The sequence below is a fragment of the Lepidochelys kempii genome, chromosome 6 (assembly GCF_965140285.1).
Source record: "Lepidochelys kempii isolate rLepKem1 chromosome 6, rLepKem1.hap1, whole genome shotgun sequence".
Classification (NCBI taxonomy): Eukaryota; Metazoa; Chordata; order Testudines; family Cheloniidae; genus Lepidochelys; species Lepidochelys kempii.
Genome location: NC_136385.1, coordinates 65,859,284 through 65,882,544, shown reverse-complemented (window position 1 = coordinate 65,882,544; position 23,261 = coordinate 65,859,284). Strand labels below are relative to the sequence as shown.

At 41.7% G+C, this 23,261-nt stretch overlaps 2 protein-coding genes across 7 annotated transcripts in view; one reads left to right on the top strand and one right to left on the bottom strand.

Annotated features, from left to right (window-relative positions):
* Positions 1–1,488, bottom strand: part of SLC39A9 (solute carrier family 39 member 9) — a 43,823-nt gene extending 42,335 nt beyond the window's left edge. For 3 of the 5 annotated variants that reach the window (XR_012159428.2, XR_012159429.2, XM_073348462.2), the window contains exon 1: positions 643–1,483. Coding sequence is in view for 3 of the 5 variants with exons in the window: in XM_073348462.2 (XP_073204563.1) it covers positions 643–738 (96 nt within the window). In the remaining 2 variants the exon portion in view is untranslated. Of the gene's footprint in view, positions 1–642 lie in introns of all 5 variants that reach the window. The other 2 variants (XM_073348463.2, XM_073348464.2) reach the window with 2 other exon arrangements.
* Positions 1,489–1,566: 78 nt separating this feature from the next.
* Positions 1,567–11,146, top strand: ERH (ERH mRNA splicing and mitosis factor). 2 transcript variants are annotated; one of them, XM_073348467.1, is made up of 5 exons: positions 1,567–1,869; positions 4,301–4,388; positions 6,061–6,181; positions 9,355–9,500; positions 11,056–11,146. In XM_073348467.1, exons 1-4 carry the CDS (start codon positions 1,582–1,584, stop codon positions 9,455–9,457), a joined length of 600 nt encoding a protein of 199 aa, XP_073204568.1. In that variant the 5' UTR covers positions 1,567–1,581; the 3' UTR covers positions 9,458–9,500; positions 11,056–11,146. The 2 variants fall into 2 exon arrangements, with proteins under 2 accessions (XP_073204568.1, XP_073204566.1); XM_073348465.1 differs by lacking the exon at positions 11,056–11,146 and having other exon boundaries at positions 9,355–9,832.
* Positions 11,147–23,261: the final 12,115 nt, after the last annotated feature.

The following is a 23,261-nucleotide window of genomic DNA, read 5'->3' as shown; positions in this document are numbered from 1 at the left end:
TTCCTCAAATACTTCAGTAATGTGGACCATATAAGTATCAAAATAGATTACATAATGCTCAGAAGATTTTTGTGAACTCTAGAAGTAATCAAACCCAATTTTCTTTTGGCACAGGGAGAGCAACCATGATGAAGGTTCTGGAATATTATTGTGGAAAATTAAAGAGGGAAACATTGAGTTTTGTAGAGAATTTCTCTTATTATTTGTACTAGTGTTTTTAGAAGCCTTACCCAGACACTATGCAGACATAGTAAAAACCAGTCACTGCCTTCAAGAGTTTATAATCTAAAACCATTTTGAAAAAGAAACATCAAGCTTCTGCCACCTCCCTCCTACTCATGCAGAGTCTTTGTTCTACTTTGGCAATGAGAGGTTCAGATCTGCAGTTCCAAATTAATTGTAGGATTCATTTTAAAGCAATTTAAAATACATTTTACATTCATCAGAGATTCTGTACTGTTGAATGAGATTTAATATTTCACTTAATGTTTCTTTTGAAATCTCCCTAATTTAAACTGTCACTGGTAACAAGCCAGCAGTAGCCCCAAGGGGACGAGCTAGACGAGTTGATAAGTGTCTGTCTCTCTCATTCCCAAGATTCTTGCATGACAAGGGATGGACAGTCTGGTGGAACCTGCTTACCTCTGAAAAATTAACTGCCAAGGGGATAATCCCTGCCACGTAACAGCCAACCAGCATAGCCAGAGACAGCAAACTGATGGACATGAAATCATCCATGTTGTTGCTTTTTGTCCACTCGCTTAAAGTGAAATTCAACTTTTCCAGCTTTTAGTACATGTAGTTTTTCAACTTGTTCAGGTGTTGCGGCTCCAGCAGAGTCATGAAGGTCAGAGGCGCCTCTTCCCCGGTGGTGCCACAAACTCCCTCCCTCCCCCAAGAGCTTAAGTGTGTGAGAGAGACACCCGGCTTTCCTGGCCCTGATCCCTGGATCTGTCAACAGCAGCTGGGATCCCACGATTCTCTCCCTCTCGCCGCCTCCCCTCTCAAGGGCCCCAGGGGATTAGGCCACCCCTGGGGGAGCGGAAAGGCCCTTTCTCTCCCACAGCCCGGGGGCAGGGGGCACCTTTTCGCCCGGGTGAGAGAAGGGCCCACCCCGCTCACAGACGACGCCAGCCCCAGGGGCAACAGAAAGGCCGCTCGCCCCGAGACTCAGCGGGGAGGGAGCCCGGCCCTTCCTACCGGCCGCAGGGAGACGCCGGCAACGCCTTCACCTTCCCCTGCTGGCCCCTGGTCTCAGCGGATTGGCGGAGGCGGGCGCGGAGCGGTTCCGCGGGGAGCTCAGTCCCTCAGGCTTCCGGCTCCCCTCTGCGCCCGGCGTCCCCCGCGGCTGCCATGGAGGCCAAGTGGCAGCTCCGCAGTCAGACACTTCCCCTTCCCGCGAGCAGCTTCCGGGTTAGCCGCCTGAGCCTCCCCTCAGCGGGGGGGGCTGGAACGGAGGGGCTTTCTCACGTGACTCACTTTCTGCCGCCACTTCCCGCCTGATTCCAAGATGGCGGACAAATAATCGCTAAGGGACCATCTTGGAAGGGGCGAGAGGCACAAAGCCTCTGATAGGACACGATGCCCCTTTCAAAGATGACTACTAAAGTCTCAAAGAACGGCGCCATTGTGCCCCTTCCGGCATACGCAACGCCGGTGACGCTTTGCCTTGTGATATTCTCGCGAGAGTTCCTCTCTCGCCCTGGAGGCGCTCTGGTCTGGCCCCGTGATGTCTATGGTCGGGAACTAAGGGCTGGTTGGCGGTTGGTGGAGTGTTTCCGGTTAGCGCAGGGGATTGCGGGTGACCGTTGGGAACTGTTAGTTCGGGACCGTCACAGTCAGCGGGGCTGTGGAGAACGAGTCGCCATGGTGAGGAGGGGGGGGATCCCGGGGTGCGGGGAGGAACTGGGTCGGTCGGGCCGCGACGTAGTGGTGGCGGGAATGGGTCTGCTGAGGGCGACGTAGCGCTGCGGCCTGGCGGAGTCCCCAGCCGCGTGTCTCCTCCCGCCCCCCGCTCCAGGGCTGGGGACCGAGCGGGATACAGACCCCGCCTCTTCCCGACCGCACGAGCTCCGCGGGGGGAGGGGCGGGGGCGAGTCTGGCTCGCGCGGGGCAAGATCACGGGGACCCTCACGCGGCACCCGGGGGCGGCAGTTTTCTTCCCATCCGCGGTGGAGGAGGGGCCCTGATTCCCCAGCGGACATCTCCAGCCCTCGGCTGCTCCTTGCGCAGGGAGGGGCGAAGGCCCGTGTTTATCCACGCGGGTAGATTCCTCACCCACAGCCCCAGCACGTGTCTGCCCAGGCAGCTGGCCCCTGGGGCAGGGGTTTTAGCCTTAGGGTGACCGAGCTGCACGCGCCGTGGCTGGGCTTGTGGCTTTGTCTGGCTCTCTGTGCTGCACACGTGGGCCCAGGCGGGTTTTCTCACGATGCGTTTTCCGTTTGTTTATACACCAGAAATTCGAGGTTTGTTGTAGGCTGGAAAAGTCTGCGATGACAGGAGAACTAGTGTAAATGAAATCCCCAAAGGGAGTGAAAGGCTTGTATACATCACACGTGGGGAGAGTCAAGTCCAATTTTTAAAAAATCCTTTGCAGGTCACTTTTTAATCAATATAAACTCTTATTCAAAGAGCCGCTACCTTGACTTTGTGGAACATAATGCCATTAAACAGCTTTTTTTTTTTATTCAAATGTTTTCTTGTAGCACTTGGAACCCAGAGCCCTCTTTATATGTTAGGAAAAGAAAGTGAAATTGATCTGTACTGCTTCACTGGTTAAACTGAGTGAAATGCAAAAAGAGATGATAATCCTAGTGTTTTGTTACTTTCATGTGAAAGTGAACTACACTGAAGGAAGCCTACTGATTAGTGCTTTGGTAGCTAACAGCTGCCGGTGAGGAGGAGGATATATTTGAAGCACTTCTGTAAGGGCTAATGCTACTATGACATTCATTTAAGTGAAGTTCTTGAGCCAATTCAAGCAAACTACTACTTCTGGCTGGCAGTAGGAGTAACTTAAAAGCCTGCTACATACCATCTGCATTCACTTGATTGTACTTATATCAGTGCTCTGGCCCTGCCCTCTTTCTATCTCCTGCTTCCCCGATGTCCACTGTTCACTATGGGTGCAGCATCTTAGTCATGTGCTGAGAGCTAATCTATAGTTGCAAAAAGAAAAGGAGTACTTGTGGCACCTTAGAGACTAACAGTCTCTAAGGTGCCACAAGTACTCCTTTTCTTTTTGCGAATACAGACTAACACGGCTGTTCCTCTGAAACCAATCTATAGTTGGTAGAAGCCTTTCTGCGTGCGTACTGAGTAGATGCTGATGTCTGAGCCTTAGTACTTTGGCTTTCTGCACTATGTTAAACATGTTTTGCTTGGTAATTAAAAGGTGGTAATTAAAGCCATTTTTAAAAGTCCTGACAGGAACATAGTAGGACTTGCTATAACAGATCAGATGAAAGTTCCATCTTGTCCAGTACCGTGTTTAGAGTGGACAGTATCAGGTGCTTTGGAGAAAGGTGCAAGGAGCTAGAAGGTCCTAGAAATTAAAATGCATTCATCCTTGAATAGCTAACTGCAGACTATAATTGTGGAACTTTGTGTTCACTTGTAACTGATGGTGAATACTCAGTCTCATGTTTCATGTGCTGGCTTTTCACCTTGAGGTGAGATTTTTAATGTTAGTGAAATGAAAGTTTGATTCCACCCTGGTTTTCCATCATTTAGGGTATTAAAACAAAACCAGTAACTGTCAGCATTTACAATGGAATAAGCAAATCAATATAATCTCCAATATAGTAGGTTTTTTTTAATTCTCATTTCTTTTGTTACGCTGGTGTTGTATTTACAATGGAACAGCCTGGGCCTTGCATACTATTTCTTGAATGCAGTCAGTGCATTTGAGTGTGAAATAATACAAGATGCTTATCTCAGAGAGAAGCACGTGTGTACATTGACAAGTCTCAACTGTGATTGGAAGAAAAAATTGCTGGCCAAAACAGTGCCACGAGGCAGTCCTCTTTTCAGTTTCTAATTCATGGTATAATGTGACATTTGTTTTCTGTACTATAGGCCTCATAGGATTTTTTTTAGAAAGAAATGCAAAGTGATTTTAAGACTCTTACTCTGATTCTCCTTTAGACAGTGAGATTTATATGTTACAAGTATATAAGATCTGATTACTAGAAATACAGCTGAATTTGTGTCTTATGGGTTGGTCTTCTAAACTTCAGTTTAGTCTTTGTGTATTTAATGAGTATTTTTAAGTCTGAGTCACTGTCTTGTTTTTGTGCAGTCTCACACAATTTTGCTTGTTCAGCCTACTAAGAGGCCAGAAGGGAGAACATATGCTGACTATGAATCGGTGAATGAGTGCATGGAAGGTAAGCATTGCTGCCTCTGGGATGAAGATGCTTTAGACAATCTCTTCTTGTTAAGGCCAGTTTAGTTTGATTATTTTTTCCAAACTTTCACCTGCTGAGAGAATCCATTCTGAACACGTTTCCTTAAATTAAAAAGGTATAAAAATAACTTAGCAAAAAGTGCCCTATAGGTGTAACAGTTTCCTGCAAGGGGCGAAAGAGTTATTTCAAAAAGACTCTTCGTTGCTTCACAAATCTTCTTCCTGTATTTATTCAGTGTTCTATTCTGACTTTACTGACTAAGGCCCTGAAACTGCAATGAGATGTGCACTGTGCAAGTGGTCTGCCTGTGTGCATCTCATTGCAGGATCAGATCCCAATTTTCTAACTACTAATCCCTACAAAGCAAATACTGCTATGAGCGGTAATCTAGATCCCATTGTTTTGCACATAATCAACTGAATAAATACTAATTACAAACTCTGCTACTAGGAGTATGTGAGCCAGAAAGAAACCAGTTTGACTTTCAGACACACACTGGTTTGCAGGCTAGATGGAAGAAAATGTTTTATTTGTAAATTCGGCTGATTTTATATGGATTCACTGGTGGCATCATTATCTGAGGTGCTAAGCACACTCATCTCTCATTCAAGTCAATAGAATGAGTGTTCAGCACTTCAGGACCAGGCTCTGTGAGACATAGAACCTGACTGTTCAGACTGCATAACCACACATGAAGCAATTTGGGTGTTTAATTTAGCATTACACTTTAGCACAATATAAAGAAGAGTTGACTGGGTTAACATTTAAAAAAATTGGTATATCACGTTAGTTCTTATACTCTAACATCAAGAATTATCTTATTGTACCAACAGCATTAAAGTTTTCCTCAGCTAGATAATTCTTTGCTCACCAAAAAAAAATTCTAAAAGACTTTTTCTTCCAAGATGGGAAATGTTGATTTGCTGCTTAGAGGAATCTTAAATTAATGTATAAAATATTGAACTCTTGTGGGTTTTTTAGAAAGTGCAATAATCATATTTTCACCCCTGCTGTAATCTGATCTCTTTACATTTGGAAAAGTGACTTTCTGCCTGTTATGTATGAAAGTCCATTGCTCCATTTGAGAATATTTACTTCCTTGTTTGATGTCTGATCCTGTTGCACAGCAGGCAAGTGTACAGCTCTGTTGCTAGGATTTGTCAACTTTGCTGCTTTAGAACCAGCAATGAGATAATTCTCAATATTTGACCTGTGTACTCAGTAAAAAAACAAGTATATTGTACATTTTTGTAAAATTATGCCTTGAACTAAGTGTAGAATTAAAATCCAGAAGACACTTCTCACTACTTCATAAGATATGTTCTTGAACTATTTGACAGTACTTCCTTAACTGTGATACCTTAAAAAGGTGTAAATAATAGCGACCCATTTCCCACATCAGTGTGTTCTGGGTGCTGTACAAACAATTAGGAGAACTAGTCAACATTGTAAAATTGAAAAAATATTAAAGCTGAGTGGTATTGTCTTTTAAAACAATTCTATAGCATCTGCATGTTCCCATTCCAAATGTGCTTCTATAAACTTTATTGTTGCCTATAACTTTAATACCAGAAGGAACTTATGGCAAACTGAAACCACTAGCCTTTTAATGCCATTATTGATGGTACTGAAAGTTCTTATCTCTCTGCAGGAGTTTGTAAAATGTATGAAGAACATCTGAAGAGAATGAATCCCAACAGCCCATCCATTACATATGACATCAGCCAGTTGTTTGATTTTATTGATGACCTGGCAGACCTCAGTTGTCTTGTGTAAGTACTATTCTGCTGTATGGAAGGTAGTACTTCAAAACACCCATCCTATTTTGCAGATGAAGGGATGGCTTCCCTCCCATTTTGGGAAAACAGCGGTTTTAAAAGTAACAAGGAATCACTTAAGCCTGTGTACAAAATCAGTGATATAATACTTGACAATATTATAATATTTTCCATTCTCACCTGTACCTATCAGTTGCTTACCAGAAATGTGTGTCATTTCCATTTAAAATGCTCTTTATATTCTGTGAAGTGTAACTAGCTGTGTTGGTGAGGCAGCAGTGTTCCATAAAACAGACTGGCATTCCATATCACCCTTAGCAAGAGTTGCACTGGGACATAACATTTGTCTGAGAGTAAGTACACATAGCTTTGAAGTTGACAGTTCCATTTCAGATTTTATCCACAATAATGCTTATAACAGTTCAGGTATTTGTACCCGAACACATTTCAGTAAGATTACAAATTGCATTATAAACTGCCCAGAACTAGTGCTTGATCCCTCATTTAACAAAAACTTCATAAGAAAACTTTGTACTGGAGTTCCGAATGCTACTAAAGCTTGTCTAGCATGGTTTGTTTCTGAAGAGGCCACAGTGTTGGTAAATCTTACTCTACTGAGGACCATATTGGCAATGTGCTAGGGAGCCTACAGGCTGCACCTAACTTTCCTAAAGTGGAGTACGCTGTAGTCAATTTACCTGGATCAAGACAGAGCATTGCACGTTAGAAATGCGGGGTGGGATATTAAAAAAAAATTACTTAAGGGACTTAAGAACACAAGTCCCATTGATTCTCAGTAACAGTTGTGGTCTTAAGTCACCTAGAGAATCTCACCTGCAGTCTCCAGGGTTCTCCTCTGTATATAAAAGATGAGGGCAGCTCAAGATGGCATTGTAAGTTCCGCATGCTTTCCTCACCTGTGGGTGACTAGACCCATTTCCCCTACTGTTCTGCTCTGGAAAATGCAATTTAAATCTCAGCACTTCTGGCAATTAACAGCTGGTTTTCATACCATAAATATTCAGCTACTTTTTGACTTGCATCCTTAAATTTTGTAGAATAAGACAAGAAGTCTAACATTCAGTTAAACTACCTTTTTCTGTTTATTCAACTGACATGGGCGCAACTGCTCTTCATAATCAGAGTAGAAGTTAACTGTAAAAGGATTGTCAAAGCATTGGATAACTACTGTAGGAAGTTACGGAGTGTAGTATGTGTGCAGGTCTGTAAGTCTTCTATAAAACTTGATCCAGCCACAGTGAAGCTATTTTTAATAGGTGCCTACCTCTCTCATACAATTACTTGTTTTTATGACGTATTATTTTGAGAAGTCAGAAAAGAGCCTGCAGGCTTTGGATTCCTTACCCCTTCAGATTCATCAGCCAAAGTCATTGACGAGAAGGATGAAAAGATCACTTAATACTAGTTTTGGAAGTTTTATCTTGTCCTTGAGTTCTCCCCCTGCTGTGCCTGATCCCCAGCTACAGCAGTATTGGGGTGGTGCAGGGTTGACCAATCATGCTATATTTTGTTTTCCCCTCTGACAGATTAATGATATGATCCTTGTTTTTAAAAAGGAGCCTCTGTTTTCTAATACAATGTTATGTTTTTTAAATCAGGAGCCTAGTCAAACCTAGTAAGGCCAAAGTGTGTTTGAGCCAAATTCTGTTTTAGCTTATAGTTTCCCACCAGATGGCATACTTAGCATGTAATGTACTGTGCACAGTTTGACTACACAAATCCCTATGCTGCTTGATACCAGATCTTTCAATGCAGCTTTAATTACTGATTCTTAAAGATACATTTAGTGCTCTGAGAATTAGTAAAAACCTAGTAACTTATCCTGAATGTATCTATTACAATTGCATAGAGATAATGAAACACTTGTCACAGTCTTGCTGGGTTTTTAAAGGTCTTTGGTGAGATTTTTTTTTTTCTGTTTGTTCCGTAAAACCTCTAAAGTATCTTGGACTGAATCAAATGGCATTACAGATCTTAATTTTTGGCTCATCCACGGCTAAATGCTAATGATCCCTTTCTTGTCCTTGTCACGTGGGTAGAAAGGATTGTGTTCAGAGATGTTCTGTTAATCCTGTTACACCACACTTTCTTGGAGTATCCAGGTCAGGCACTGTATATTTTAAAAGGCACATCCCAGATTTAAGTATTAAAACTGGGCATGAAGGGAGAAATCTTAGTACTGCATCTACACAGATACCTCCCTTCATGCATCAGCTTGCTGAGTTGCTTTTGCTATAAGTAGCTAGGACTGGCAGCAGTGGAGGCAGTGTTTTAATATAATGTTTCCTGGGTCTGTCAAGAGCTTGGTGATGAACTTTGTGTTACTTTATACAGTAAATGAGCTCAAATAAATTTGTAATCCCTGACTTGTAAAGAGAGAATGAATGTGTGAGAACTTAGATCGCAGCCTTCTTTTTTGGGGAGCGTGCTTGTTCTGGGATCTAGACTCTCATTGCCAGATGATATGTGAATGGGTTGCTGGCTGGAGCTGCTTCCTTATTCTCTTGGCTTTGATCTTTTGTTAGGGAGAATGAAGAAAACACTTAAGAGCTCTATAAAGCCTCACATGACTTGAAGATCTTTGGTTTAAAAAAAACTTCTTTAAAGATTATAAGCACAAGTAGAAAATCTGTGGTCTTAAATTCCAAATTTCTCACTTATTTAATGTTTGAAAATTAATACCTTGCCTGCTGTTTCTTAAATTCAAGGAGGACCAGCATTTTGATTTTTTTAAAATGTTTCATGACTTGTGTACAATTCTCAAATTCTGAGGTGTTAAACACTTTTTAAAGGCTTTCTCTCTTCACTTTCTACTTTCTGTAGATGGAGGAAAATCATTTTCCTGAATTTTAATGTAAAAGAGAGAGAATGTGATCTAGTAGTTACTGGTGCTTGAAACATCTGGGTTCTGTTCCATGCTTTTCAACTGATTTGCTGTGTAACTTGATCAAGGTTACTTCAGCTAAAATTCCCACTCAGTCAAATGGAAGCATGATTAGGCTTCAGCTATCTGTCTGTAAAACATGGATAATTACTTTGCTATCTCACACACTTTGTGAGCTTTACAAACAGTTGTTAAGCCTCTTCTGAAATGTAAAACCAAAGGACAAAGCAATGTTACATTAACCGTTTTTTTCTTTCCCTAGTTACCGTGCTGACACTCAGACATACCAACCCTACAATAAAGACTGGATAAAGGAGAAGATCTACGTCCTCCTCCGCAGGCAGGCTCAGCAAGCAAGCAAATAATGGGGCAGCCTCATTATGGGGCTTGGGGAGGGCTGGACAACAGGTGTGTACAGTAGTAGAAGTTTTGTATTATAGTCATCCTGTTGTCATCTTGTTAAACTAGTCAGGACTGAATGTATTGTTAGAGATGCAAGGATTTTGTTCAGTTTGAAACCCTCTTTTTAGTGTAAATGAAGAAGAAAATGTAACATCTTTGGCAGGGATTTAACTTTCTTTCTGGTTAGCTAATAATCCTACTTTTGTTCAACCCCCTAGGGCTGTTCATATGCTTCACCAGATTCACTGTATGTGCCCTTCTGCAGGATGTCCAACTATTAGTTATGTCATTGAGACAAAAGACTTAGTGGAAAATAAAATGAATGCTCTTTAGTTAAATCTTATGTGTACTGGACTTCTTATCTGACTTGTAAAGCACTTTAGAGTAATTTAAATCCTACTGGTCAGTGTGCTGTATAACAGGGATTGGAAGGAGTACGTGGACTGAACTCTGAAAGATTTTCTGTTGCATAGTGTATAGCTTCATATGAGCAAACTTTTTCCTAAGTGCTGCAAAACAACAAGGTCTGTAAACAAAGTTGATGGGTCTCTTGGACTGAGTGCTTATGGCTTTGATAGAGCGCCCAGGATTTATACTTATTGCTGGTGAAAATCTTTCCACTTGGAGTATAAAAGGAAAAGGTTTGTTAGTATAAAGCTATGTGGTATGCAAGAAAAAAATCTTTGAAACACGTAGGACTGAACAGTCTGGAAGGAGTGTATGCTGGTTAAAGTAACGCACAATTTAAAAGGACAACTAAAATTCTTAAATACTTAATGGGTCATGTGGTGACAAAGAACATCATGTTTATAGTGGTGTTGCCTGAAGCACTCTTACATTTATACTAGAACTGGCAGTTCTTTAATATTGAGGGGTCTGATTGCCATGAGTGGGGCTCACCTTTATCTGTTGAAAGGTTTAATGTATTTATAAACAAAGTAAACTATCGAGGAAACAAACAGTGCTTGAACATTCTGCTCAGTATACTAATTTAGTTAGAGGGATAAGTGTCCTTTTGAGGCCCCAAAAATGTATTTTAAAAGTTCTGCGACACATTGTGTTTTGGAAGACTGTCTTTCAGGGATGCTGCATAGAATGTAGCTTTCTTTAAGGTGATTGCAGAGGATTTTTTTAAAATAGGGCTTGTCCTTTCTTGCTACTTTATGGGTAAAGGGCCTGAAACCTTTTTTTAAGGTGGTTTTTTTTCCCTACAGTTTTCTGTAAACTTAGAATAATCAGGAATGTCAAGTCTGGTCTTCCTTCATCTTGTTGCTCCATTGGGAGCTCTACCACTTCAGCTGAAGGGGTGAAGGTGTTGGGTCTGTAACATTTTAGAGAAAAGGCATTTTTGCTAAATAGTGACTAAAAATCCCTTCCCCTCATTTGTTTAGCTTTCAGTCTTTGCTCTTATGAGGGCAACATTGCACTAGTTTTGAAGTAATTTCTTCCAGCATAGACAGGACTTGAATTTCTAATGTGAAAAAGTTGGAAGGAAAACCTTGTAGGCCTTTATACATAATAAATAAGTGCAAAAAAAAAAAAGCCCTTTTTCCTTTTGCAGGTCACTTTGAGAAGACACATTGGGGCTTAACTATGGTAGCTAAAGAATGATTGCTCACCAGAGGAACTAAATAAAGTTAATTTGCACACAACTTTTTTTTCCCTATCGTTTCCAAAGACTATGGCTTCTTCAGCATGAGGAGTCCGATACAAAGATAAAAATAAATAATAAAATAATACCTTCTCTGCTCTTCTCTGCATTCTTGCTCTCTTGAGTCTAGATTCATCCCTGTGCTGGTGCAGAGCCAGACAATGGGAGGTGGTTTGTGCCTCCCAGATCCTGGGTTTGCTGGGGCTGGTTTGGGCTCAGATGCTGGCTACGGCTGCTGTAACAAGTCCATGACCATTTCTACTCTAGAACATCCTCTGAGCCAAGGACTCCTGTGGGAACAGGGGGATGCAGAGCCAGAGACCCCTTGGTGCCAGGAGAATTCCCTGGGGGCCGTTGAGCCACTATAGGTAGCAAAGTGGCTGCAGAACAGGCGTGAATTCTCCCCCAAGTCCCAGCTTTCTCTGACTGATCTAAGATTCTCTTGTGAGTCCCTTGCTCCTGAAACAAACTTTTGGCTGCTGGCTTGAGAAGCCAAATAGCAAGTTTTATACTATTATGATATCGAAATAGTATTCTCCATGTAATCTCAGAGCTGCCTCCTACAATCAGCTGTTCACAAAACAAAGCATTTTAAATCTTTGGCCTATTAACACTAACTGCTTAGCTGTACAGCTGACTGGAGAACACCTTTGGAGTTGAAAAACTACTGCTACATCTTCTGCTATGAATGGCTAAAAGGATTATCGAGAAAGCCTTCTTCCAACTACATAAAACTGATCGCTGCTTCAAGGCTATGATGGGAGAAATAAGGGCTCTAGGTTCTTGGAGATGCAGGAAGCTCAGGTGCTGTGTATTCTGCCACTCCTCTCCAGTGGGTCGCTGAACTCTCCAGCCCAAGCCTCCTTTCATTTATTTATTCTGACAATTTTCAGCTCTAGAAAATTCATGTATTCGAAGTACAATTTGCAAAAAAGCCACTTTGTTTTTTCTCCCATACACCTAACATCATTGGGAAGTTGTTCTGCAGCTCGTAGTTCTTTTCCCCATAGCAACAATATTTTGGATCAGTTCAGACCATACCACTGTAGTTGTGTACTTGATGGGGGTGGAAGAACTCCACTGCTACACTGCATGGGTTGAGGTGTCAATGCCCAGAGCAGACTAAACTGCCAGCTAACACCCTATCTGTACTACTAATGGGAAGATCCTCTAGGGAGATGCATCAAATAATTCATTAACGCTTTCTAGCAGGTAATACCTTAACTTCTGATATCAATATTCTTACCATACTCTGTTTAAGTGAAGAACGTAAACTGTGATGCAGTCTCCCATCTCCTGCCACCATGCAATACCCTCTTGATTCATGTAGTTTACATCATGTTTTTGTGGAAAATTCAGCTCAGGTTTTTGTATCAAACCGAGTAGACATTTTGCAGATCAGGAACTGTTACAAGTATTGTCATCAGTCCTGCTGCAGAGGCTACAGCATCATCTGACTAAGAAAGTGCACTGAGAGGATTGGTCACCATAATTAGTAAACGTTGCTCTTGCATGTTTGTCTAAATTTAACATGTTCTCCTGATTGATCTCCAGAAATCATATTTGTTCCTTGTCAGTGTCTTCCTTGCATGGGCTCTCTAGTCTTGTCTGCTTTTTCCAGCTACATTATTCCAAAAACTCATTTTGTCATAGTACTGCATGCTTAACTAAAGTTGTAGAGCTGGGGGTCAGGACCCCTCAGGGGTCGCGAGGTGTCAACCTCCACCCCAAATCCCGCTTTGCCTCCAGCATTTATAATGGTGTTAAATATATAAGAAAGTGTTTTTAATGTATAAGGGGGGGAATCACACTCAGAGGGTTGCTATGTGAAAGGAGTCACCAGTAAAAAAAGTTTGAGAGCCACTGTTGCAGAGGAACTTCTGTATTTCCAAGCGCCTTTCAAAGCACAGCCAGTAATTTTGCCTTGCCTGAATTGCTAGTCTGAGATCTGGAAAAAGCACAACTTGTTACCTCTAATGTTATGTCCTCATTCAGGTGTGCTGCCTCAAGGTTTCTCTCACTGTCTCAAGCTTCAAAAAGGAATAAGTACCGTAGTCCTGGATTTTGCTTCATTAATTAGCTTTCAGTGGGCAGTATCTTTAATGTTTGACTGTAGCAACCATAACCTTAAAGATCACTGTTGCATATCTCACAAATTTTATCAAGATGGGACAAATTTGATTTGTATTCAATTCAACTATCTTGCAATTGATTTTTCTGCTTATTTGACAAAACTACTTTTAAAATCATTTGATTTCAATACAAATCAATGTTAATCACATTTTCTACAGTATATTGTTAATTACAGTAACAGGAAAGTAAACATCCAAGAATAAGCATGTACTGGTATGGCTGCTTCAGATGCTTTACAGGGTGCCCAAGAAGTGATAGATTGTGCTGTATTAATGATGCTTTAATTAATCAGCAATCCATTGAGAAGGGGACAGAATATTGTCAGCCACTTTAGCTACATCATTGCCATCGTTCCAAATTTTGCCGCCTGCAGAAAGCCCTAAGCCTGCCCATAAACCAGGTCATTCAACATAGAACTCAAGTTACCATATACCACAGGCTTTGAGTGTCTTATTCTGAAGAGTTAAATGCCACCTAGCTTCCCCCTTCACATTGCAGTAGTGCAGAGGTAGGCAGCATACCAAGTCTTTTGAAGAGGTAAAGGTGACCTGCAAAGGAAACAAAATTGGGTTTGTCCCCTTTGTAGTGCTTTATGAGGGATAAAGAAAGATGGAAATAAAAAATTTAAATCTGGAATATCGTGGAAGAATATAGTAAGTGAAGAGGTTGTGAAATTGCCATCACAAGTATCAAGAGACTGAAAGCAGAGCAACTGAGGAGAAGGGAGTTGTTGCCAGTCTGCTTTACTTGTAACTCCAATGCCTAACGTTTGGAGAAAGGAAGCCTTTGTTAAAGATTCAACATTACATCTTCAAAGGAGAGAGCTTATAATACGTGCACCTCAAGGAAAACTCCAGCAACCCCATGGTGGACCATACCTGACAGTTCTAATGTTTAAAAAAAAACAAACCAACCAAGCAGAAAAATTAAATAGCTTTCCAACCTTCTTTATACATCACAAGGAAGCAGAAAAAGCACAACCCAGTTTTATAAACAGCACTTGCATCACCTCATTAACTAGACCTACACAGAGACCATTTCTATGACGCTACTAGCAGTGTGGACACTGAACATGCATTTAAACATGGAAACTTCTGACAAGCAAAATTACACTGAAACCAGAAAAAATTAATACTTCTGTCTTCAGCCATTTTGAATTAGAATAAAGTATATCAGTTATTTATAATCAAGGCCCTTTGTTTTCAGATATTACTGATTTTTACCAAAAATTTCCTTGGTTTTGTGCAAGCTAGTAGCTGTTACTGCTTTTCACCCAAAGTTTGGGGCCTATGCTACCTAGGACTTCCGGAATTAACAGTGAAGCGCCTTATATCAAGTCAACAGATTACTGTTGGTATATTAGAAAAGAAAAGTTTTATTTGTAAGGGGGCTTAGAAATAATGTTTCATAAACTCATAGGGGGCATGCAGTGTGTGTGAGTTCAATTTAAATTCAACAGCAAACTATATTAAATTATTTGTTACAGTATCTCAATATGTTTGGCTGCCATCTAGTGGTGATATGTATTAGGCAGCTAAATACAGTTAAATAAATAAACCACAGTAGTAAACTTTTTTCCCCCTCTTTTTTTTATCCTCCCCCCAATATTTACCCCAAAATTCTGGTTAATTTTTTGCACCAATTTTCATCTATTTCATTTTTCACTGAAATTCCCTAGACATTTTAAACAAAACAAAAATGAAGGGCCTTTCTTATAATCCACATTAAATTATAATATTTCAGGTCCAGCACAAATCTCTGCAATGCAATCACACTCAGAGCCTTGCTGGACAAATAAATGCAATCCAACAGCCCATCAAGAAAACTCTGATCGACAATGAAAGGCAGTGGTTGCTGGGATACAAATGTAATTTCAGGTTCCGGTTTCCTCAACCATTATGGAGCCATCCTTGTATCTGTTGGAGCCCATGGGGTTTGCTGACCCAGTAGAATGGTGGAAGCATAAAGATATCTGGTTTCTCAATCTTGCTGTTTTCGCAGGATCTTTTCCTGCGGTGTCATTAACTAATGCAAGAGCATGTACACTTCTGCTGAGACTAGTAGCAGTGGGAACTGTGGGTGCTTAGCCCCTTGGAAAATCCACTTATTCAGATGCCTAACTTTAAGCAAGATATTAAAATATTGACCTCGGTGCATCTTTGTAAAATACATATTTTTACTTCCTACAGCTAGCCTAAGAATGATCACTTGAAATAGAAACTGCTTTTAAAGCATTGCTACTAGTCCTATAAAGTTTTTTTCACACACTGTCTTGTCTGCTGTAATTTTATTTAGCACTGGATGAATAGCAATAGCTGATGTTTGATCGAACACCAAAGAAGTGGATTCATCACTTGTCCTGAGTGGAAATGTTTGGTTTTGCATATGATGAGTGACAGCTTTTATTATGATCTGTTAATCATTTCACCTGCACTATATTTGAAAATCACTGAAGTTAATTAAAGGCCCATCTGGAGATGTTACAAGGAAACATGGGACATCAGCAATTAGTGCTCTTATTACTGTAATCTGAATTATGCTTGTGTGACCAGGTTAGCGGGCTGAGTTTTGGGCACTGCTTCACTTTATAGCTCTCTTTCTTCTTTTTAATCGTGCTCAGATTGAGTCCGACACATACAAATACAACAAGCTTTGCTTCTTAGCCCAGCTCATTGCTAGAGCATCAGCGGGAGTTTACCTAGCAATATGAACTTTGTACATATGCTAGTCAGTCCTGTCATCCCACCTCCTGCACTATCCGCATAATCTGAAGTAAACCTGCTATTCTATTGCCATGGTCCTTATGTTTCTGTCCAAAGCAAAAACACCTGGAGAACGAACAAACAGCACTTCCCCGTGTGTGTGGCTGCTATGTGCACTGAGCTCTGCAGTGCAAGCAGGGAGGAAATAGGGATGGCCAAGAAACCTTGCCCCAAACTCTAAGCACCCAGGACTTTTCTTTGGGTTCGGTTCAATTCCTATCACACACACAATGGCATCATTGCTGTTGATTAGCAGGCCACCACCAGGCCTGAGTAGCATTAACTAATCCTTGTTACTTCACATGAGCCACTGAGGTGGGGACATAGCGCTTAAAGTGACTTTTCCTGCCCAACGCTCCCTGGACCTGCCTCCATTTTTCACTAGACTGATGGCTTCCACAGATGTTTCACAGAGGCAATAAAGTGCATAGATAGATTTGATGAGAGTAAAGCAGAATTATTGCACATGATGTAGCTGCCTTTTCTCTGTACATTTTTCTCATAGTTTTTCCACTGGTTTGATTTCTTTCTGCATCAGGTGGTGGAAGGGACCATTGGGGCCAATGTGATCACTAATTGAGCAGGTGCCGTTAGAGATCAAAGTAGCATTTACTAATAGGCCGGAGAAAGACAAAAAATAATCCCTCCCTCCCTCCAAGAGTCTTTAATAGTACTGTAAGTGGTACCACAAATAAGTGGCATTAAGTGGTTTTTAAAGTGTCTGGGCTATTAATGTGGCAGCTCTTAGTTTGCTGGACAGAAAACTAAAGGCAATTAATTAAAAGGAATTCATGGCTCTTTGAAGTTTAATACTTGCACTCTCTCAGGTACTGTCCAGCTGGCATTGGCTAGGCTTTGGCAGTTGCTTGTTGCGAATATTTTGACTCCTATGTCTAGGGAATTTAAACTCTGTTATGGAAACATCATCTGGGTCCATGTAATGAATGGCAAGACCCAGAGATATGCATCTTGCCCACTTAGAAGTGAAAGCACAGAGAAAATTGATCTGCATCTTAAAACCTTTTAAAGATTTCCAGCTTTCTGTATCTCTCTGATCATTTGCTCATTGCTAGGAAACACATTGCACCTCTACTGCTGTTTCCCTTTCTTTATACTGCTAGAACTAGGGGTAGATTAAGACACAATTTAACAGATCAGCTGACATGGGCCCTGGCCTGTGAAAGAAGCCCTGAATATGCCCCCTCCCACACACAAATACATTTTGGGTTGTTTTTGTCAGTACCAACTCCATCCTCCTACATCTTTCTCCAGTAGCCCCAACCCACCCCCATGTGAGCAGCGTTGGTCTTTCAGGTTTTATACTCACTTTTATTATTGAGACAATATTATGTGGAGATTCTGAACTCGTTTGAAGGTTACAGATAGCATTACAAACACAGTTATGTAAATGCAAAATAACGAAAGTGTCCCATGAACTCGATTCAGATAAAAGCTTCAGCCATCTCACAGAGTATCTAGACTGGGATGAAAACCACAACTACTTTGCCTTCAATGCTTTACACCCCCAACCCAGATAGTCAAGCACACTTTACTCAACTAAATAAACTTTGAGGAGTTGTACATGAAGATATATGGAGGGAGCATAGCTAGTGATATGACTTGAAGCCAAATGATCTAGGTTCTATTCCCAGTTCTGCCACAGACATGCTATGTGACCTCAGGCAAGTCACAAACTCTGTTTTTCAGTTTTCCTATCCATGGGAGGGGATAAAAATAATATTTTATGTCACTGGGGGCGGGGGGAGGCATGATCGTTAGACACAAGATGGTCCAGGAGTGCAAAGCATTACCTTTTAGCAGGAGCAGTCAAGACTCTATTTTTGATCCACCCAGGGCAGTTTTAGTCCCAGGTGTAAACAAAGGAATGAAAATCCTCTTCAGTTTAGTGACGTTTTGGTGATTTCTACTTCCAGGCTACCACAACTGAACTTCAGTGTGCTGCATGCAGGGGCTTTAAGATATACATATTGGGATGGAACTTCTGGAAATCATTATCATCTGCCCTTTGCTTGTATATTGGACAATTTTGTACATAAACACCTGCCTGTGCACTTTGAGCATGATGGTACATGCACGTGATGGGTTTTGCACATGTAAATTCTGTCAGTTGAGTGTGTAAATACTTATGCTTTAAAAATGTGTGCATGAGACTTTGTGTGTGCAAAGCTGCATTCATACAACTGGAGGCAGAATTGTGTGATCCCTTTGAAAAAAACTGGTCCTCCATGTTATGAGTAGTGGCAAAGCTCCATCAAAATCTTACACGAGTTGTGAATTCACCCCAGTATGGGTTATTCGGGTAATGCACAGGTCAGTGTAAATGTTTTCCTCTAAGTTTTATGTCCAATTATTGAAAAGGGTGTGGGTATTTATTTATTGCAACATAGTGTGTCCCTAAGGGGTCCTTACTATAATTTATGTACAGCTGTGGTCCTGAACCTGGGATCATATTCCCCAGCCATGTAGGTCATCAGTAGTAGCCGTGATTGGAAGTTCACTCTCTCATTCACATTCCTTGTCTCTGCTCTTCTGCTGGAGCAACTGTCTCAGCCACTTACAACCTGGTCTTCCTGAGAAGTGCTCCTTAAGCCAACAAATTTATTCTCTGTGGTGTCCCTGGAAACACTCAGAGAACATGTTTAAGGGATTCTGAGTGCACCTGAGGAGGACTGATTACAAGCGCTGATGAATGTTACAATCTGCAAAAGGATGAGACTAGTCACCTACTGTACAAATATGCACAAGGAGAAGATCTAGGGCAATTGCAGCTCTAATTTTTGATGAGGTGTTGCAATGTCAGTCACAGACTGTTCTTCACACCACACCAGTTCTTTCTGTTTAGAGAAGCATTTTGAGTTGCTGACATGTAAACAGAAAGGTTGTGTGGATGTGGGGTTTGACAGTAAGATTTTGTTTTATATAGAGAGCCTACAGTGGAAGGAATTCTCCTCCTATTTGGAAGTGGCACTGCAGAGCTGGAGGGGTTGATAACAGAACAGAGATTCTTTTACCTTTAGGTATCCAGTTCAAATCTGGTATAGGCTGATAACCTGTTTGGTGGAAGTTTTAGTCCTTGTTCCTAATGAACAGGTGCCACCAGGGCTAACTGACATAATTCTTGGTCATCTTAGCACAGACATCAAATTACCCTCCCACTGTTGGATCAGGTCTGGGGTAACTTGCAGGGCCGCATGAGGAACTTTGCATTGGTGCCACTTGTGCCATGCCTGTTTTACAGGACAAGATTCGTAAATTCCTCAGAGAGCCCTTTTCCCTACTAATGTATTCCATTATTACATCAGGGGGCCTGAATCGTGATTGCCCTGTGATCTCATGGCACAGCCAGCAGAGCCATCTCCTGGGGATGTTCCCTGATATAGGGGGCTGCCTGGCTGGGATCAAGCCAGAATAACAGCTCTACTCAATTCCACAGTAGTCCCACCTACAGGGAGTGTGTTAGAGGCATTCCTGAGGAAAGGAGACGTGATCAAAGTATTGCTTCACTCTGGCTATTCCTGGCAGCCACAATGGCCCATGGGGGCCACAGGCAGCCCCCGGTGCCCAATCCTATGTCTATACTGGCCTATGAAAGGGGAGATCTACCCCCTTGTATTGAGTTCATCTCTGGCACCATGATGAACTGGGCTCCAAGTCAATCTGGCATCTTTCACTAAAAATAATTAACTTTGATGAATAAAAACAGGGCTGGGAGACAAAATGCAAGACAATTTGGAGGAAATGAACATTTGCAACCAGTCTTTCTTTGACGAGTAATGGTTGGTGCCTAAGTGGCTTTCCTAGCATTTCAAGAAAGGTTCAGAATTTCACAGATGCCTGGCAAACCCAAGCCAAGAAAGTTTCGTTTACACAGAGGTGATGTGTGATACATTAAATGTTGCTAATGAGCATCAGGTGTTTTGCAGGGGAAAATGACTCCTTGTCTTATGTAAAGTAATTATTTTAAAGATCTATTTAGCATTTAGATTGCTTAGGAGGGAAAAAGCTTCCAGCAACTCCTTGCCTTGAAAAATGCTCTGGTAATAAATGGGTCTCCTTGAACATTGCTTTTGTCTCCCTAGACAGAAAAGAGAGAAGACCCTTTAACTTGGGATAATTAGAAGGACATAGTTGGGTTGTCTTTGTCAATGGTGTTATAACATACAGCCACTACATTTAAAGTAAACAAACAAAACCATGGAATAGTGTGTTTAAACAAGCTAAAAATTCCTGCATTAAACACTTTAAGTTATTTGAGAGGGGCTCTGAAAGAACCAACTTGAATTCTCACGCTTTGTAATTCTATGCATTAGGTAAACAGTTCAGTATGGTTTTGTACACAGCTACAGCTGTCAAATTTTTAACATCCTTTTCAGCCATTAATATTTCTGGACTAATCCTCTCAGATTGCACAAACCAGTACTCGGATGGGAGACTTCCAAGGCAAACCCCATGTGCTCCAAGAAGTGGTACTGGCTATTCAGTAGGGGAAGCTCTTGTGTCCCAGCCTGGTGTTAGGGGGTGCCGTGCTAGTCAAGGTGCAGTCTTTCCAATGTGAGAGAAGACAAAGGTCTTGAGCACTATATAAAAATGACTTGGACGCACTCACTTGACCATTGCTTTGTTTCAGAGCCTCACAAAGTGATTCATACCATAGAAATAAATGTATTTTTGATCTGTTGTCTCTTGTCTTATACTTAGATTGTGAGCTCTTTGGGGCAGAGCCTGTCTTTTTGTTCAGTTTGCACAGCGCCTAGCACAGTGGGGTCCCAGCCACTACAGCAAATAATAAATGTAAATCTCTCTCTGCTGGTTGGTACCTCTTCTGTTTATTGCTGGTTCTAAGGCACTCAGACACCATTGTGATGGTTGCATAAGCTGCTTCTCTGTTTACTATTTGAACAATGCAAGCCATATGCTAGGTGGTGTTTCATTTCTATGACAGATTCTGCCGTAGCACAGTGATCTTTCAGTGTGGACTCTGTGTGCACCTATATAGCTGTACAAAATTGCCAAGAAAATTGCCAGGAATAAGATTTACATGCCTGCCCTTTTCCATGATAATCTATAATTATCAAAAGCAAGTGAGTAGAATTTTTCCCAGGCTGTGTAGATGGGAGTTTGTATGGATGAGTGTGTGTACATACACACGACAGCTGGGTGAATAACTGATTTTTCTGTTAGCCTAGCGTTCAGGTGGAGCCAAAACCGATTTTTTAAAATTTTTGGCTAATCAAAAAAGTCAGAAAGTTTTTGTTTCAGGTCAAACCAAAATATTTTTTTCCCATCGCAAAATGAGACGTTTTATTTTTGGCATTTTAAACCTTCTTGACAAAAGCAAAGGAAAAGCAGAGCTAGAATGACTAGGCAGAGAGGAGGAGATGGTGGCGACCCCCTTCTCCAGAGTAGCCAAGTGGTTCGAGCACTCAGGTGAGAGGGGAGGAGACCCGGGTTCCAGTATCTGCTCCCGAATTGGAATTTGAGTCTCCACACCCCAGGTGAGAGGTCTAACCACTGGTCTGTTCTCTTAAGGGTGGGGAGGGAGGTGCACTACCATCACTGCCTCCTCTGTTTTGTGAAGGGCACCTTAATCCCCTTATGAATCTAGCCTGAAAAATCAAAACGTTTCATTTGGATAATGTCAGAGCTATTCACGTTGACATTTCCCACCTTTTTTCATTTCAGCCAAATGCAACAGTAAATGCTTGTGTATACAGCAGGGTGCCTAACTGCCTGTCGTGCACCTGGAGTCAAGACTAGATAGGAAACACTTTATCTTGTATTTGAGCAATAATCTTGCAAAAGATCAAGCACTGTGATACAAGTTATCTGGTCCTCTGAATTTCTTATGCAATTGTCCTATGTCCTTGAAACTTAAGAGGGTTCCTCAATATTAAAATGTGAGCATAAATCTATCAGTGTAAATCATTCATTGCAAGTAGGGTTGGTTTATAAGATGACCAATTATGGTAACCCAGCTATTGAAGGAACAGATGAGTGGGACAGATAGAAGAGAGAAGTAGGACTAAGGAAATCCTGTGTAAAAGTCAGGAGAGACTCATGAGGCTGGAGAGACACCTGTGGTAGCCTAAGGCAGCACCAAGGACAAATGAACCAATGTGCCAGCAGCTGATCTGAAGACTGAGAATATCAGGAGGTTGGAACAAAGGTTGTGAGAGCACAAAACAGTGCTAAGAACAAGAGAAATCATGGCCCAGCCAGCAGTCAAAGTGAGGTGGAAGAAAGCCTTGGGCATTTAGAAAGAGAGCCCTCACTGAGATCCTGCTGCCAAACTGAGGTTCGAAAAGACTCAGGAGCCTGGTGAGAAGGGTGTGGGGACCTGAGGGAATCCTGGTGGCTGGAGAAACCAGTCTGTGAGTGGTGGTGGGGAAAAAAGGCCTGGGGAAGAGCAAGTGGAGACAAAGTCATAGGACTGGAGGCATCAAAAAGGTAAGAGGGGTTTGTGCGTATGTGATTTTAGATTGGAGGAAAAATTATGCCCTGGTCACTCATTTTTGTTAATTTTATGAGAGGATCCCTTTATGCCCAGGTCAGCTCATGTGCAAGTGGATACAGTCTGTATTTATACTGGCTTAGCTCAGTGTCAGATGGCAGTAAGTGTTTTGTGCTGGTTTCCATGGAAATGTTAACCATAGTAGTTGGTATCCATTGAAATCATTATTAAAAAATAGTTCCCCCCTCCCCCGCGTGGATTATTTTGTTGTCTTTTCTCCTATGGTGACTGAACAGAAGGATATTGATGGAGTTGAGTTTATTCTGCCTTTTTGCATTACACAGTACCAAGCATATCCCAACCAGAAATCACAGATGCCATTCAAAGAAGGGACAGTTCTGACCCAAAGCTTTGCAGGTTACCAAGTGCTACTTTGATCATTTCCCAGAGTGATTTCCAGTGTATGAAGGAGGTTACCTCACTCTTAAGTTTCTCAGCTGTTTTGGCCACACTGCTTACTTAGTGGTGAGATACAGACGCCTATGGATTAATTTGTCAGAAAAGTGACAATGAGCTTGAGTCTCTCCTGTGCCTAGACTCCACTTAGTGCAGCAGTAGGGTGGAGGCTGCCAGGGAACCAGGTACAGCCCCTTGATTCTCAGCCTGCCCAGCCCCAGCATGACTTTGTTCAAACTGGGGTCACTGCTATAACATCCCTAAGGGACCAACAGTGAAATGGAGCAGAGCCG